Genomic DNA, 16,747 nt, shown 5'->3' with positions numbered 1-16,747 from the left:
TGTATTTCAGTTTATACTGATCCTCATGAGAGCATGATGAAGGAGATGCTGTTACTCTGTTTTCAGAAAGGAATACAACAATGATAGCTTGTTTAAATTCCCAGAGCGGGCAATGATGGAACAGCTCAATCCCAAGCCCTCTCTTCCTGAGACCACACACATGAAAACAGCCCTCCCCTGGTTGGCCTGCCAGTCTAGTCCTGGAAGCAGGTCCAGGCCCAGAAATGGTGTGTTCTATGGTAGACAGCTTTTTGTACCTTCTCCATGCAGGGTAATAGCACCTGCCTTCCTTGTGGGAGGATTCAGTGAATTGGCATCAGTCACATGGTATGTACTCAACAAATGTTGATTTTTCTCTCTCTCCTTTTTGTTCATCTCTCTTCCCCTGACTATAAGTGATGGTGCCTTTAATTCCCTTTACTCATCACAAAGTGTGGCACATAACTTTAAGGTAAACATTATGAAGGTAATATAGATGGTTGTTGACTTGACTCTCTAAAAAGAGGTTTTGGAAAAAAAATATTTTAAAATGGTGCGATCCTGAAAATCAGCAGCCCTCCCTTGGAAGGCTGAGCTGTAGAGGAGAATGAGAACGAGCAGTCTGCACTAGAGAGAGCTGTAAGCGCAGTGATGTTATTAGAGGAGCACAGGCATTTCGTTAGGGCGACAGGCTGGGGGATGTCATGGGCCGGGGTTTCATCTTGGGTGGTGGTAATGGACACAGGAAGGAAAGAAGAGGAAGTGGAAGGTAGAGGGTAGGGACATGAAATAGAATTTCACTTCTTCCTTCACTTCAGTGTAATAGAGGGTTCTGAGAGATGTTAATGGGCTTTTCTTATTTTATGACTCGGGTCCTAGGAATATACATACAGTTATTCTAACGTCTTTAATATCACTGAAATGCAATTTTTTAAAGATTTATTTATTTTAGGGGTGCCTGGGTGGCTCAGTCGTTAAGCGGCTGCCTTTGGCTCAGGGCGTGATCCCAGGGTCCTGGGAGCGAGCCCTGCATCAGGCTCCTCCGCTAGAAGCCTGCTTCTTCCTCTCCCACTCCCCCTGCTTGTGTTCCCTCTCTCGCTGGATGTCTGTCTCTCTGTCAAATAAATAAATAAAATCTTTAAAAACAAACAAACAAAAAAGATTTATTTATTTTAGAGAGAGAGAGTCTTAAGCAGACTCCCTGCTGAGTACAGAGCCCAATTCGGGACTCCATCCCATGACTCAGATTATGACCTGAGCCGGAATCAAGAGTCCGATGCTCAGCTGACTGAGCCGCCCAGGTGCCCCACGAAAATGCAGTTCTTGTTCTGCTTGCCATCCTTCTCCGCCCCCCTTGGCTTTCCTGTATATAGTTGAGAACTGGGCAGTACACACGATCTCTGAGGATCCACAAAAGAGGCCTAAAGTTGATACGCAGAAACTCCAGGATAGTTCAGTAAGAACTGCCCAGGCTTTTCGTGAGAATCTTAGGCCTTATGTGCAGTGCTATGAAGCTGGTCTGTCTAGCGGTCTAGCAGTTAGAAGCCGCGAACTGGGAGGAGGCAGTATTGGACTGACAGTACTTTGACAGAAAATTAGACCTAAATATCCAAAAGCACAAAACGACCTGGGTCATTTAAGATATTATTACTAAATTGTTTTATTCCTCCAAAGACCCAGTATGCTAGTTTGGGAATAACAATGAAAGATTAAAAGATGCCCAGAATAACAAGACATCATTATTAGCAAATAAGTGAGTGTTTTGACATCTAGAGACATGAACTTCAGCTACCTGTAGATTTATTTAAATGAACTTCCTTTGATGAAGGAGACATAAGTGAACCACTGCTGTCCTGAGCTGCGGTGGGGTGCTTAAAGACCTCTGAAAATTTGGCTTAAGAGAGAGGGGTCTGTCTTGTGATCTTCACGTAACTTCGGTTTCATCGGTAAAATGGAGACACTACCCGCCTCTCAGGATTGAGTAAGAATAAATGAGATGATGTATGTGCAAATGCCCCGTTGCCCTGCAAAGTCTGATATCAATTTCAGGTTGTTTTCAGTTTGCTCATTATCTTTTAAAATATTCCTCGGCGATTTCACTCTGATAGTTTGCTTACCTAAACTATTAACAGCCATCTCTGTAATTTCCCAATTGCTTTCCAGATTTCTGTATTCAGATGAAGTTCAGATTGGCCCAGAGACAGTTATGACCACTCTTTATACTGCTAAGAAATATGCAGTCCCAGCCCTGGAAGCACATTGTGTGGAATTTCTCACCAAACATCTTCGGGCAGATAATGCCTTTATGTTACTTACTCAGGTAAGTAAATGTAGCTAAGGTGTGTATCATCGTAATTTTAAAAATTGAGTATAACTACATATGAGTATTACATATGTCCTGGAGAATTAGTTCCAGATCATTAAAGTATATGTAATTATTTTTATAGTGCCATTGAGGGATATCTATCAGATTGATATGCTTTTAGAATAGAAAAGCAAATTAGAGTTCATACAATATCATATGGGTGAAGAAACTGAAGCCTTATATAAGTAAGCTGTTATGACTCAAAGATACAGTTCTTTATGGTTGGAGTTGGAATTAGGATCCATTGTTGTTCCTGGTATGATTTGAGAGTATGATAGCATGAGGTTTTCTGGACATCTTTGGTCTCAATTTTTGTTGGATCTGGAATAAAGATTGAGGTTTCAAGTTTAGATAAGTTCTAAGATTTACTATCTTTGGACTTAAACTGAAAGCTTAGAGGAGTTAGAATTTAAGGCTTATGTGAAATGTTCTTTCTCTGATATTTAAATGTTTTCACTAAATACAGTATACATACAGAAAAGTACTCATTATTGTAAGTACACAGTCTGATGGATTTTTACAAACTGAACACATCTGTGGAACCATTAACCAGTCTTTACCATATTATTTGGCATTTATTAGACGCCTGTAATCTGAGCTTTGTACTTCAGACATAAATAAATCACTGTTTTTCTTTTTAGACAAAGTTACAATACCCTTATATGAATTGTTTTAAAAATTCTATGCTAGCCTGTAGCCATGTGTTAAAGATTGTATTATGTCTCCACAATGTATGTGTTGAAATCCTAATTCCTAGTACCTCAGGATGTGATCTTATTTGGAGATAGGGTCTTTACAGAGGTAAGCAAGTTCAAATGAGGACCAAAAAGAAAATTCTAAGCTGATAATACATAATTCTATTGAGTATTAGTACTGGACCCAGTCACGGATGCCCCCCAGCTCCACCCTTTCATTTTACAAATGGAAAAACTAAAACCTGCGCTGATGAACTAACTACCTGCCCAAAGGCTCAGAACAGGCTAGCTGGCGCCGGCGCGCTGGGCTCAGGTTTTCCAGCCTTGCCTCCATTCTGTTGTATGGAGAAAGTCTGATGGCATCTTGTGTTGGGTTTTTTTTCCATCTTCTATCATCAAATATTTGTAGTTGTGGAAGAAGGAACATGCTGACGTATGGACATAATCACAGAACCCATGTCTGTGTAGTGTGCCCGACAGAAAGTCGCTTTGCCCGTATCATCACATTTACGCTGCATTACAACTCTGTGATGCTTTTCCTGTTTTATTCCCTTCTTAAAGATGAAGAAATGAAAGCTCAGGGAAGTATCTTATTTAACATTAGACAGCAGGTGGTAAAGGTAAGATCCCAGCCTTTGACCAGTTGATGTTAAGGTGTGGTGGTGGTGACGGCGTGGTAATAGCAGAACGTACCGCGTGATGCCTGTGTGCCAGCACTTTGTGGCGGTCTTCCACAGTAGCTTGGGGAGGCGTGGACGTTCTAGGTGAAAGTTTCCTTACTGTCCCCATTTTATAGTTAAGGAGGTGGAGGCAGAGAGACGTGAAATAACTTGACCAAGGTCATGGAACTATTAGGCAGTGTCTCCCTGCATTTTTTCCTCTTTGGAATTTGTGATGAAAATCTAATACGGGAATTGATATTCATAAGATTCTTTATTATCCAAGGGTTTTAAGGTATGTGGAGAGGATCACTTAATTACTTTGATTTTAAAAGTTTATTGAAAAATTCAGAAACCAATAAATTAAACTGTGACAAAGTACAGTTTCTCGTTCGGCAGGTCCAAGGTGGGACCTGAGAGTCTGCCTTTCTCACAGGCTGTCAGATGATCCCGGGGATTCTGGACCACACTTTGAGTAGTAAGGGTTAACATAGGTCAGTATGAGAACAAAAAGGAACTTTTCAGTGCCTTGTTGGTCTGGGGTCATGTGAATTAGCCCACAGATTGTCTTGTGAACGTCTCATTCCTGCCAAGTGAGTCATGTGAACTGAACATGTTCACGTACTTGAAAGGAACTTCAGCAGCTTCACGCCAACACAGAAGGCCAGTATGCTGTACCAGCATGAGTTATACGGGGAAAAACACTTTTTATGAGGTGTACAATCCTAGTGATATTTTTCCAGAGATAATGCCAGACTCAAACTAAATTTTGAGAAAATATATTTTACTGTAAGCAGCAACAATAGATTCCATGGGAAACTTGATATTGCCTGTGTAACCTGAGGAGTAACTGAAATACTGCTTTTCTGACAGAAACAATCTTTACAAAGAATTGAAACATACATTTTTGTGTAAACACTAAAAATATAGTTGAGTTGGCTCATGGAAATACTTACTGATATTAGAATTTCACTTGATAAAAATATACTACTTTTCATATTTTAAAAATGCATGAACTATGATCCTAGACTGGATCCTGTTCCAGAGGAAAAGTGTTATAAAAAACACAGGTTCAGGGGTGCCTGGGTGGTGCAGTTGGTTAAGAGACCGACTCCTGGTTTCGGCTCAGGTCATGATCTCAGGGTCATGAGATTGAGCCCTGGGCCAGCTCCACGCTCAGTGCAAAATCTGCTTAAGTTTCTTTCTCCCTCTCTCTCTGTCCACCTGCTCTGTTCCCATGCAAGTGCACGCTCGCTCGCTTTCTCTAAAAAAAAAAAAAAAAAAAAATTGGGTCGGTTGGCAAAACTGAAATACAGTAGATTAGATAAAAATATTATATGGTTATTTACCAAAGTTAATCACTATGGGTTATATAAGAGAATATTCTTATTCTTAGGAAATACATACTGAAGTATTTAAGGTTAAGGGCAACGATGTGTGTAATCTGTTCCTGAATAGTTCACCTCAGATACACAGGCAGACACTATACATTGCCTATTTTCTTATACATTATTATCCCATTTATATATATATATCTCCCATATCTATCTATCTGTCTATCATCTATCTGTATAAAACGTATCTGTGTGCCTGTGTGTGTTTATAGAGAGAGTGCAAATGATAAAACAGGGGTGAAATGTTAGATAAGTAATATTCAGATGCGTAAATCTGGGTAAAGGGTATATGGGTGCTCTTTTTTGAAATTCTTTGTTTCTTTTTTTGAAAGTATTTCTAAATTTAAAAAATTTAAAAGAAGATTACAAGGAATAGAGGTAATTTTATTCTACTAAATCAGGTTTTATATTTTTTGTGGAAAAATTTGACTAAGCAAATAATATAAGGCCAATATATAATCTAAGAAGAGCATTTTCAAACATGTTTGAGTATACAATAATTTTAAGAAATAGTCTACTGACTTAAAATACATATTTTATATATGTAAATATATATCATATATTACATATCTTTTATTTTTTTAATAAAGATTTTATTTAGAGAGAGCGAGCAAGCAAGAGAGCAGGAGGAGGTGGCAGAGGGAGATGGAGAGAGAGAATCTCAGGTAGACTCCCCAGCAAGTGTGGAGCCTGATGTGGGGGCTCAGTCTCATGACCCTGAGATTGTGACCTGAGCTAAAATTAAGAGTCAGGCTCTTCATCGACTGAGCCACCTGGGTGCCCCTCTATATGTCTATTTTAAATTTAATCCAGTGTGTTTATTGCTCTCTTCTCCCCCATAAAACACAAGGTAACTGTTTAGTTTAGGGATGTTTATTATTTGTTCAATAGCATCTGAGTTATTGAATCCCTTGAAAATGAATTTCATTTTACAAATAAATGAAGAGTTATCACCCATGCTAAATAATTAATTGGCAGTATTCTCAGGTTTCTGCATGACCCAGCGTGAATACTTCTGTGTGTTTGTATTTGTCCATACTGTTCTATGTAAATAGACATGACCCAAGGCCAGGGTGAAAGCTCAGTCATTGGCATACCTATCATCACATCTTTTTTTAGCATTATGGTTTTTTGTTTTTTTTTAAGATTTATTTATATGAGAGAGAGAGAGAAAGCACAAGCAGGGTGAGGGGCAGAGGGAGAAGCAGACTCCCTGCTGAGCAGGAAGCCTGATGTGGGGCTTGATCCCAGGGCCCCGAGATCCTGACCTGAGCCGAAGGCAGACGCTTAACCGACTGAGCCACCCAGGTGCCCCAGTGTTATGGTTTTTAAATCTCATTTGAGTTTGGATTTTCGACCCCTTTCCTCCACGACTGGCTTTTAAACTTGTTTTAGTTTTTGTGGTTTTTTTGTGTTTATTTTTATTTTTATTTTATTTCATTTTTTAAAGAGAGAGTGACCCAGGAGAGGGGGACTGGGGGAGAGGGGAAGAGAGAGACTCTTAAGCAGGCTCCAAGCTCAGCACAGAGCCCAGTGCAGGACTCAGTCTCACAACCCTGAGATCATGACCTGAGCCGAAATCAAGAGTCAAACACTTAACTGACTGAGCCACCCAGGTGCCCCTAAACTTTTTTTTTAAATTTATAATATGCATCCTGATTAACCACATATTATAAGCTTGAGTTCTGACTTCTTAAACCCTAGATTAGCTTTATTGGAATCCTACAGTATACTTTTGCTCAATTTATGCTGTGGCTTCTTTTGCTTATCATTGTGTTTGTGGGACTCATTCATATTGTTAAGTGTAGTTGTAGATCACTCTCTATCATGTTTGGTCCTGTGACTATTTGCTTTTCTGTTGTTGGGCCTAGTTTTTGCTCAGGTACCCAGAGCTTTCATGCTCTAAAATTCTTGTACTTCATTCTCTGCCCACAGTCAAGACAGAAAATGGGGGCAACAAAAAAAGATCTGTTTTACTGGTATGCTTGACAGTTGATGTCAGTTTAGTGAAATCAATGATTCAGTGAATTTAGTGATACCAGTTTAGTGAAAATATCCTAACACATGGATTTAAGTAATGGCTTTACAACATAACTAGTTAGATCATATTAGGCAAGTCAGTACACCTTTCTGAGCGTGTTTGTTTCTACATCTGGAAAATGGGATGATAATGTCTGCCTCATCTAACCTAGAGTGTTTGTTAAGGATCAAAGTAAGTGTAAGAAACCAGGCAGTGTATTATATGAGCGTACGAAAAGAAAAATAACAGGGTTGTCAGTGGTAATGTGAGTTTGTTATCTAAGGAAGGCATTTGTGCTTTTAGCTTTTCATTTCTGGTTGCGGAATGGAAAGTTTTAAGAATATGTGCACATCGTAATGGTATTTAAAGTAGGTGTTTTTACGTGATTAGCAGTTATAAGTGTTTACAGTGTTAACTTTGAATATGTACAGTCTGAAAGTAAAATAACTATGAAAATAAAATAACCATCTTTTTGTATGTTTAGGCTCGATTGTTTGATGAGCCTCAGCTCGCTAGTCTTTGTCTAGACACGATAGACAAAAGCACGATGGATGCAATAAGCGCAGAGGGCTTTACCGACATCGATATAGGTGAGTCCACCCGCGTGCGAGACGTGCCGCCTAAGTACAGTAACGCCTGACTAGTCAGCCTTATTATAAAGTAGTGGTTTTTCCAAATTCGGTGAGTCTACCTCTTAAGAGTTTTGCTTTATTTTGGTGATGTATTCCTAAAAGTCGTAATTACTTTATCACCTTTTAAAAAAATGTCAAATCAAATTGATTGAATGCACACCATGTGCGTGGCATTGTAGTAGGGTCATGGAAGAAATATAAAGAGTAAGATGTGATTTTTCTTAAGGAAACTATTATCTAATTGGAGAATCAGAGAACAAATGTGAAAATTAAGAGTTAAGACACTAACAGAAAATTCTAGATAGTATACAGCAAGATGTGATTTTGCCTCTTCTGACCTAGATACATAGAAAATAACATGGAAAGATTACCTCAACTTGAGCAGCATTAGGAGAGTTTTGACAGGGGAGATTCTGATCTGGGCTGTAAAGAATGAGTAGTATTTGGATAATGCAGAGGGGAGGACATTCGAGGCAGGTGGAACCACAGGAAGAAGTGGATGGAGGAGGGCGGGGCGCACGGCAGGTTAGAGTCTGGCTGCGCAGGGCTGGCTAAGGACGGGCCAAGGAGTTTGACTTTTGTCATTGTAGGAGAGCAGAGAGAGCTGACCCAGGCCTGTGACCTGAAATATTATCTTCATCGTGATGAACACAAAATGTATGTTAGGTATCTATGATTGTCTGTTACTATCTATGTTGCTGGCAGGCAGGAAAAAATATGGACAGGGAGAACGCCCCCATCTTGAAAGCTTTGGCCTTGAAGTGGCACCCGTGTTCTCAGTCTTCATTGTCTTGAATTCAGTCTCGTGATCCCACGTAACTTCGGAGGAAGGTCCGGAAGAAGAGAAAAGCACTCACTGCCTCCTCTGTCTGCCCCGGCCTAGTCTTCTGCCGATCTCCCCATCATTCCCTGTCTTTCATATACACTAGCCAGGGTTATTTCTCTTTTAAACCTTTGTATTTACTATTCCATTGATTGGAATCCTTTCCCCCCTGAATCTGTATGTGTCTTTCTCCTTTATATTATTCTGATACCAAGTTAAATGAGACCTGAGACAGACCACCTCAGACCTTAGTCAAAGTAGATACCACGTTCCCCTGAACAATCCCTGTGCTGTTACTCTGATTGATTTTCCTCATGATACATTTTACTATTTGAAATTCTTAAGTAGGTATTTGTCTGTGTATGTTTATGATGATTGTCTAGCTGCCCCACCTAGATCATAAACTTTTTTTTTTGTTTAAGACTTTATTTCTCAATAATCTCTATAACCAACATGGGACTTGAACTTACAACCCCGAGATCAAGAGTCATGTGCTTACTGACTGAGCCAGCCAGGCGCTCCTGATTGTAAACTCTTTGAAGGGAGGGACTTTGTCTTGTTTATCACTGTCTGTTTACCACTGTATTTCTAGCACTGAAGACCGTAGAACATAGTACCTGTTCAGTTACTGTTTGCTCATCAACTGCTCTTTTAGAATGTTGCCTTTCCTTTCCACCTTGGCTATTCTCACTCAGTCTTAATGTCTTGCCTCACATTCTACTTCTGCAGTGACTCCTTTCTAGAGAGCTGACATCCCACCCTCTTCCATGACATTGAGTATATTCTGTTATAACAACGTCCCATTGATAGTGTGCCTGTCTATGGCACAGTACCTTGGGAAGGATTTATGCTCATTTTGCATTACTTATCCTGAAGGGCAGGGGCTAGATTCCCCCCCAGTATACATAATAGGCCATTGACTGGATGTTTGAGAGCCCCAAGCCCTGCCCACATTGCTAAGAAAGCACTGCTTCATCCTAATTTTCTTCCCTTAAGGGGTTGTCTAGTCCTCCATTTGTACTTCAGTCTCTATCTGAAGTAATACTGTTTGCATCTGGATGACTTCCTCCTGGAAGTCGTTTTGTAAATAGCCCCCATGTCAGGTGTGCCATTGGAACCTGGAATTTTTGAAGGAGGTGCCTTGTACAGGGTACATACTCTCTAAATATTTGTTGATTTGAATTGACTCACAGCTGCTTTTATTAAATTCTAGCCCTGTGTTATGTTTACAAAACATAATCTTAGATGTTTTATGATCTCTGTTAGGCTCTCGGCTGCCGATAGAAGACCTGTGTGTTTCCACACCACAGTCGAGTTTGCCTCGAATGCACTTGTTAAAAACTGTGATTGGAAGAGAAGTCTAGCTGCTGAGAGAAAGCTGGGCCAGGCTTCAGGAGGTCTTCGTACAGTTGATGGTTTTAGATACGGGGGAAGCATTTTCTCCTCTGGGATTTGAATATATGTTCCGGAGGGATGGCTTACTGTTTTCCAGGTAGAGAGATACCGTTTCTCTCCTACAGCTTTTTGCTAAGGGAAGTCGATAATATGTCACGCTAATAGGAAAAAAGCAAATTTACATTACACTGAAGGCAGTATAATGTGCGTTTTTTCCTACCGGCATTTTCAGTTTCTGTGTTTGTCTTACTGAAGTTTGTGAGCACACAGAGTAGAGATTGTAGATCCGAGTTTGTCTGCTCCCACTGAGTGATCAGGTATGGTCGGTGTATATCCCTAATCCTGTAAGTCTTGAGACATATTAGTTTATATTCATTTACCTGTGAAAAAGTTGTATGGAGCCTTAGTTTATATTCATCTGCTCAGCTACAAGAGAAGGAAAAACATGATTTTTTAAAAAAAATTATGTATAACCTTTTCATTTTTAATGTATCATTGAGCCCCTCCTGTGTTTTGGGGACTGAGACATCTTTGCTGGAATGATAGCTGTGGTTTGATATTGACCAAATATTTGGATGTAGTATGAATGTGTAGACTGTTATAGAATGCAATTTTTTAAAATAAAATTTTCTTAGATGTGTAATACTGGGTAATTTAAGCATATTTAATGTCTTCATTGATTTCTGCTGTATATGGCGTTCTCATTTTTATTTGAATCTTGCGATTATTAGTGCTCATTATTACGAATATCAGTTATTGTATAGTGAAGCCCTCAGGCCTCTGAAGCGTTTTTTGTTTGTGTGCTTTTGTTTTGTTTTTAAAGATTTATTTATGTATTTTGGTGGGGGGGAGGATGGCGAGCGCAGAGGGGAGGGGCAGAGGGAGACGAGACAATCCTCAAGCAGGCTCCGCCCCGCCCCCAGCATGGAGCCTGACTCAGGGCTCTCTATTATGACCTGAGCTGAAACTGACGGTTGGACGCTCAACCCAACCGACTGAGCCACCCTGAGCCACCCAGGTACCCCTGTGTGTTTGTTTTTGTATAAACAAGACTCTTTGCGTAGAAGACTCTTGACTGTAGTGCTGTTCAGGCACCTACATCTACTTTTCAGATTTCCTCTCTTCTCTGCCCCTGCTTGTGTGCCACCTATCATTTTATTCTAGTCTGTTGGCCTCTAAGGCCCCCTCTCTGGACTTCTGCTTCTGGTCTACTGTAGGGGAGCCGAGTTGATTTTTTTTAAATTTTGCTTCTGATAAAAGGAGAAGGATTCCAAGTGAGGGCCTGAGTTCCAGGCATGACATTTATACTTGGACGTCAGGGAGTTCAAACTTCAGATGTCCCAAATTAAATTTCAGATCTCACCTCTCACCATCCCCCAAAACCTCCTTCATAGGCTTTCCCGTCTCAGTCGTTGCCCTGTCATCTGTCCTTTGCTTAGACTATAAACCTGAGCATCATCCTTGATGCCCCTCGGTCGCCCTCTATATTCCCTCTGTGAGGACATTGCATTGAGTCATCCTTCAGAATGTGTCTTGAAGCTCATCGTTTTTCGCCTCTTCCTTCTGGTCCTGGCCATCATCACCTCTGACCTGGATCAGAGCCGGAACCCGCTCACTGATCTCATTTCCACTGTACTCCTCTAGAGGCGCTTCTCAGCACGGCTGCCAGTGTGATCCTTTTACAGCGTCAAATGTCACAGCCACAGATCCTCCAGGGGTTTGTTCCCCTTCCCATCCAAGTAAAAGCCAGGTGATCTACAGGGTACTATAGGATTACCCCCATTTCCCCCTGTTTCTGGCCTCATCGCCTGCCACTTTTCCCTCTTGCTCACTGCAGTCTAGCCACACTGGCTCCTGGGTGGTCCTCAGACTTGCCAGGCACACTTTGATGTGAGGGCCTTCCCACTGGCAGTCCTGGAACAGTCCTTCCGGTTAGGCCCCTGTTTGGCTGACCCCCCCCCCCGCCCCACCCCCAATCAAGTCTTAGCTCAGGTGAGCCGCCTAAGCTGTCCTGTTTTAAACTGCACGTAGGATTCCCCTTACTCTGCTCTTTGTCTTACACTTGGCACCTAACATAACGTTTACCCCCATTAGAATATAAGCTCCATGAAGGCAGGTTTTTAACTTCTTGTTCAGTGATGTATCCTCAACATCTAGAACAGTTCCTGACACATAAAGAGTGCCTAATAAGGGGTACTTGGGGAGTGGGTCCGTGGTTATCTGTAGACGTTATGAGTTTCTGTATGTTACTAATGTGAAGCCATTTTCTCTGACTGACTTACTGTTAATCTTACTCTGAATATTTGAGTTTGCTTGGCAAATGGGGTGGATATACAAGGAGATACTATACCTAAGCTTCCGTGTATGATTAGGCATAAGTTGAATGTTAACCCTATAGCAGTTTTTTAAAGAAAACATTGCTGTTTAATTCCTCTCATTCTTTAATATTTTTAAGTGTAGAGTCTATAGTTTTAAGTATCTAACCTGTTTTTTATTGAAATTTGAAAACTTAAGCGTGTTTGTTGGTATTGCTTTGTTAAAGAACAAAATATCCCTAATTTGATTTTTGTATTTTACTTGTAGACACACTCTGTGCAGTTCTAGAAAGAGACACACTTAGTATTAGAGAAAGTCGACTTTTTGGAGCTGTTGTGCGATGGGCAGAAGCGGAATGTCAAAGACAACAATTGCCTGTGACTTTTGGAAACAAACAGAAAGTTCTAGGAAAAGCACTGTCCTTGATCCGGTTCCCACTGATGACCATTGAGGAGTTTGCAGCAGGTAGGGCTATCACTTGACCAATATCTGTGTGAAATTAACAGGCAGTCAGCCAGCCTCCCTGTGCGAGAGGAGAACCTGGTACTTACTGAATTCTAGTCACATGATATATGAATGGGAGTGTGTGTGTGTAATTTCATTTACTTCTCCTGAGAGCTCTTCAGGATAACATTATAGGTGATTTATTTTGATATGTGCATTAGGGTTTTTTGGTTTTTTTTTTTAGTGTAGTGCACACAGGTTACATTAGTTTCCGGTGTACAACACGGCGATTCTGTTCTATAAGGTTACGTGCTCCCCACCAGTGTAGCCACCGTCTGTCACCACGCGGCACTGTTACAGCGTCATTGACTGTATTCCCTGTGCTGAGCCTTTCATCCCCGTGACTCCCCTTCAAGCATTTGCCCATCCCCTCTCCCCACCCTGTCCTCTGGCAACCACCAGTTTGTTCTCTGTATTTATGGGTCTGATCTGCTTTTTTTGTTTATTCATTTGCTTTTATTTTGTTTTTTTAGATTCCACACATATGACTGAATATAGGGTTATATTTTTAAAATACTATGTATATAAAAATCAGATTTTTATAGATTAGAGAACTGAACCTGAGAGGTGTTAAGTGTCTTGCTCAAGGTTATAATGATAGACCTTTCTGATTCTTAAGATTGATTTTTTTTTTTTTTAAAGATTTTATTTATTTATTCAACAGGATAGAGACAGCCAGCTAGAGAGGGAACACAAGCAGGGGGAGTGGGAGAGGAAGAAGCAGGCTCATAGCGGAAGAGCCTGATGTGGGGCTCGATCCCATAACGCCGGGATCACACCCTGAGCCGAAGGCAGACGCTTAACCGCTGTGCCACCCAGGCGCCCCTGATGCTTTTTTTTTTAAGATTTTATTTATTTATTAGAGAAAGAGCACGAGAGAGAGAAAACGAGCAAGCACGAACGGGGGAGGGGTGGGGGGCAGGAAGGGCAGAGGGACAGGGAGAAGCAGGCTCCCCACTGAGCAGGGAGCCCCCACTCAGGACTCAATCCCAGGACCCCAGGATCATGACCTGAGCTGAAGGCAGACACTTAACCAACATAGCCACCCAGGTGCCCCTGATCGACGCTTCTGATGTAAAATCAGAGACATCCAGGGGCACCTAGATGGCTCGGTTGGTTAAGTGTCTGCCTTTGGCTAGGGTCATGATCTCCGGGTCATGAGATCAAGCCCTGAGTAGGGCTTCCTTCTCAGCAGGGAGTCTGCTTCTCTCTCTCTCTCTTCCTCTGCCCCTCCCACTGCTTGTTCTCTCTCTCTCTCAAATAAATAAAAACCTTAAAAAAAATAAATAAATAAAATAAAAATGAAATCAGACATACCTGGTTTTGAATCTTTTTTCTATGACCCATTCTCCTTATCCATATTGACATTGAGTATTATCTGCTTTTAAGTCATGGCCAGGTTGATTTAGAGGAAAAAGGAAATCTCATTATTGTTTAAAATTATATTTATATTTACTGCCTATTTGTATTTTTTCTTAATATTTATGACTTTTGTTTTTTCTGTTGGATATTCAAATTTTTCTTATTAGATTTATCATAAATAATTTTCTCCCAATATGTTTTTGGTGGAATCAGTGTTTTTTCTTTCTGCAAACTTTTTTTTTTTTTAAAGATTTTATTTATTTATTTGACAGAGAGAGAGACAGTCAGAGAGGGGGAACACAAGCAGGGGGAGTGGGAGAGGAAGAAGCAGGCTCCCAGCGAAGAAGCCTGATGTGGGGCTCGATCCCAGAACGCCGGGATCATGCCCTGAGCCGAAGGCAGATGCTTAACGACTGAGCCACCCAGGCGCCCCTCTGCAAACTTTTTTATTGAGGTGTAACAGCCATATAATAAAGTGAACACACCTATAGAATCATACTTGGTATCAGTTTATGGTATATGACCAGTATCCCAGAAGCCTTCATCATGCTCCTCCAAGTCCCTGATCTCCCTCCCAAAGGTGACTACTTTCTGGCCTCTATAAATCAGTTGTGTCTGTTTTTGAACTTTTTTTAAAAGTTTTTATTTGAATCACCTGGTGCTTATCACTACACATGCACTCCTTAATCCCCATCACCTATTTCACCCACACCCCTACTCACCTCCCCTCTGGTGACCATCCATTCTCTATAGTTAAGAGTCTGTTTCTTGGTTTGCTTCTCTCTTTTTTTTTTACCCCCTATGATCATTTGTTTTGTTTCTTAAATTCCACATATGAGTGAAGTCATAGGTACTTGTCTTTCTCTGAGTGACTTCTCTTAGCATCATTCCTCTAGCTCCAGTGAGGTCACTGCAAAAGGTAAGATTTCATTCTTTTTCATGGCTAAGTAATATTCCATTGTAGATATAGATACACACACACCCCACATTGTCTTTATCCATTTATCAATTTATGAACAGTTGGGCTGCTTCCACGTCTTGGCTATTGCAGATAATGCCCCTATACACAGAGGGGTGCATCTGTCCCTTTGAATTCGTGTTTTAGTATTCTTTGGATAAATACTCAGTGGCGTGATTTGCTGGATCATAGGGTAGTTCTATTTTTAACTTTTCGAGGAACCTCCATACTGTTTTCCACAATGGCTGCACCAGTTTGCATTCCCACCAACAATTTCTCCACATACTCACAAACACCTGTTGTTTCTTGTGTTGTTGATTTTAGCCATTCTGACAGGTGTGAGGTGGGATCTCATTGTAGGTTTGATGTGCATTTCCCCGATGAAGAGTGATGTTGAGCATCTTTTCATGTGTCTGTTGGGCATCTATATGTTGTCTTTAAAGAAATGTCTGTTCATGTCTTCTGTTTTTGAACTTAATATAAAGGAAATGATGCTTACATATGTGTTCTTTGGTGTATGGCTTTCTCTCTTACTATGTAGATTCATCCCTGTGGTTGTGTGTGGCAGTAGCTCATTCTTTTTCATTGCTATATAATCTGTCGTAGGAATGTGCCATGATTTATTATGCATTTTACTATTGTTGGAACATCTGGGTTGTTTCTTTTTGGGGGCCATTAAGAACCTTCTTGTACATGTCACTGAGGGGACACATGTAGACATTTCTGTTGAGTATTATACAAGTGGAATTGTTATGTCATGGAGTGTGGGTATGTTCACCATCAGTAGATCCGGCCAGAGAGTTGCCCAGAGTGATTGTAACGTTCATGCTCAACTGCCAAGTGAAGAGAGTTACAAGCACATTCTAGTTGCCCCACATCCTCTCCAGAACTTGGTTCTTGTCCGTTTTTGTAGTTTAGTCATTTGGTGGGTTGAGAACATACTTTATTATGGTTTTAATTTTGTGCCTCTGACAGTTAATGATGTTGAATGTGCCAATAACCGGATATGCTTATTCAGGTCCTTGGTTTCTTTGTTGATTTTTAAGAGTTTTATATGTTCTGAATACAAGTCTTCTGTCAGGTATATGTATTGCTAATGTGGATTGCCTTTTTATTAATGCTGTCTTTTAAAAAAATTTATTATTTGAAGTGTAGTAGACATACGGTGCTGTATTAGGTTCAGGCATACAGCATAGTGATTCAGCAATTCTGTACATTTACTCCGTGCTCATCACGATAAGTAGAGTCACCATGTGTCAGCATGCAGTGTTACGATACTGGCTATATTCTCTATGCTCTTCTTCTCATCGCTCTGACTTACTTATTTTATAACTGGACATTTGTACATCTTAATCTACACCTATTTTGCTAATCCCCCCAACCACCTCCCTTCTGGCAACAACCAGTTTGTTTTCTGTATTTAAGAGCCTTTTTAGGGGTGCCTGGGTGGCTCGGTCAGTTAAGGATTTGCCTTTGGCTCAGGTCAGGATCCCAGCGTCCTGAGATCGAGCCCCAAGTTGAGTTCCCTACTCAGTGGGGAGTCTGCTTCTCCCTCTGCCTCTCCCCATGGCTTGTGCTCTCTGTCTTGCTCACTCTCTTTCTCTCTCAAATAAATAAATAAAATCTTTGGGGAAAAAAAAAAAGA

At 40.8% G+C, this 16,747-nt stretch overlaps 1 protein-coding gene across 2 annotated transcripts in view; it reads left to right on the top strand.

Annotated features, from left to right (window-relative positions):
• BTBD1 (BTB domain containing 1) overlaps positions 1 to 16,747 on the top strand; it is a 41,920-nt gene that overhangs the window by 11,783 nt on the left and 13,390 nt on the right. For both annotated transcript variants that reach the window (XM_026510557.4, XM_026510558.4), the window contains exons 2-4: positions 2,143 to 2,299; positions 7,597 to 7,702; positions 12,546 to 12,743. In XM_026510557.4, coding sequence (XP_026366342.2) covers positions 2,143 to 2,299; positions 7,597 to 7,702; positions 12,546 to 12,743 — 461 coding nt within the window. The remainder of the gene's footprint in view (positions 1 to 2,142; positions 2,300 to 7,596; positions 7,703 to 12,545; positions 12,744 to 16,747) is intronic.

This window comes from Ursus arctos, unplaced genomic scaffold (genome assembly GCF_023065955.2).
Source record: "Ursus arctos isolate Adak ecotype North America unplaced genomic scaffold, UrsArc2.0 scaffold_28, whole genome shotgun sequence".
NCBI classification, from domain to species: Eukaryota; Metazoa; Chordata; class Mammalia; order Carnivora; family Ursidae; genus Ursus; species Ursus arctos.
The sequence above is the reverse complement of the archived record's forward strand: the minus strand, read 5'-3'. Positions and strand labels throughout refer to the sequence as shown.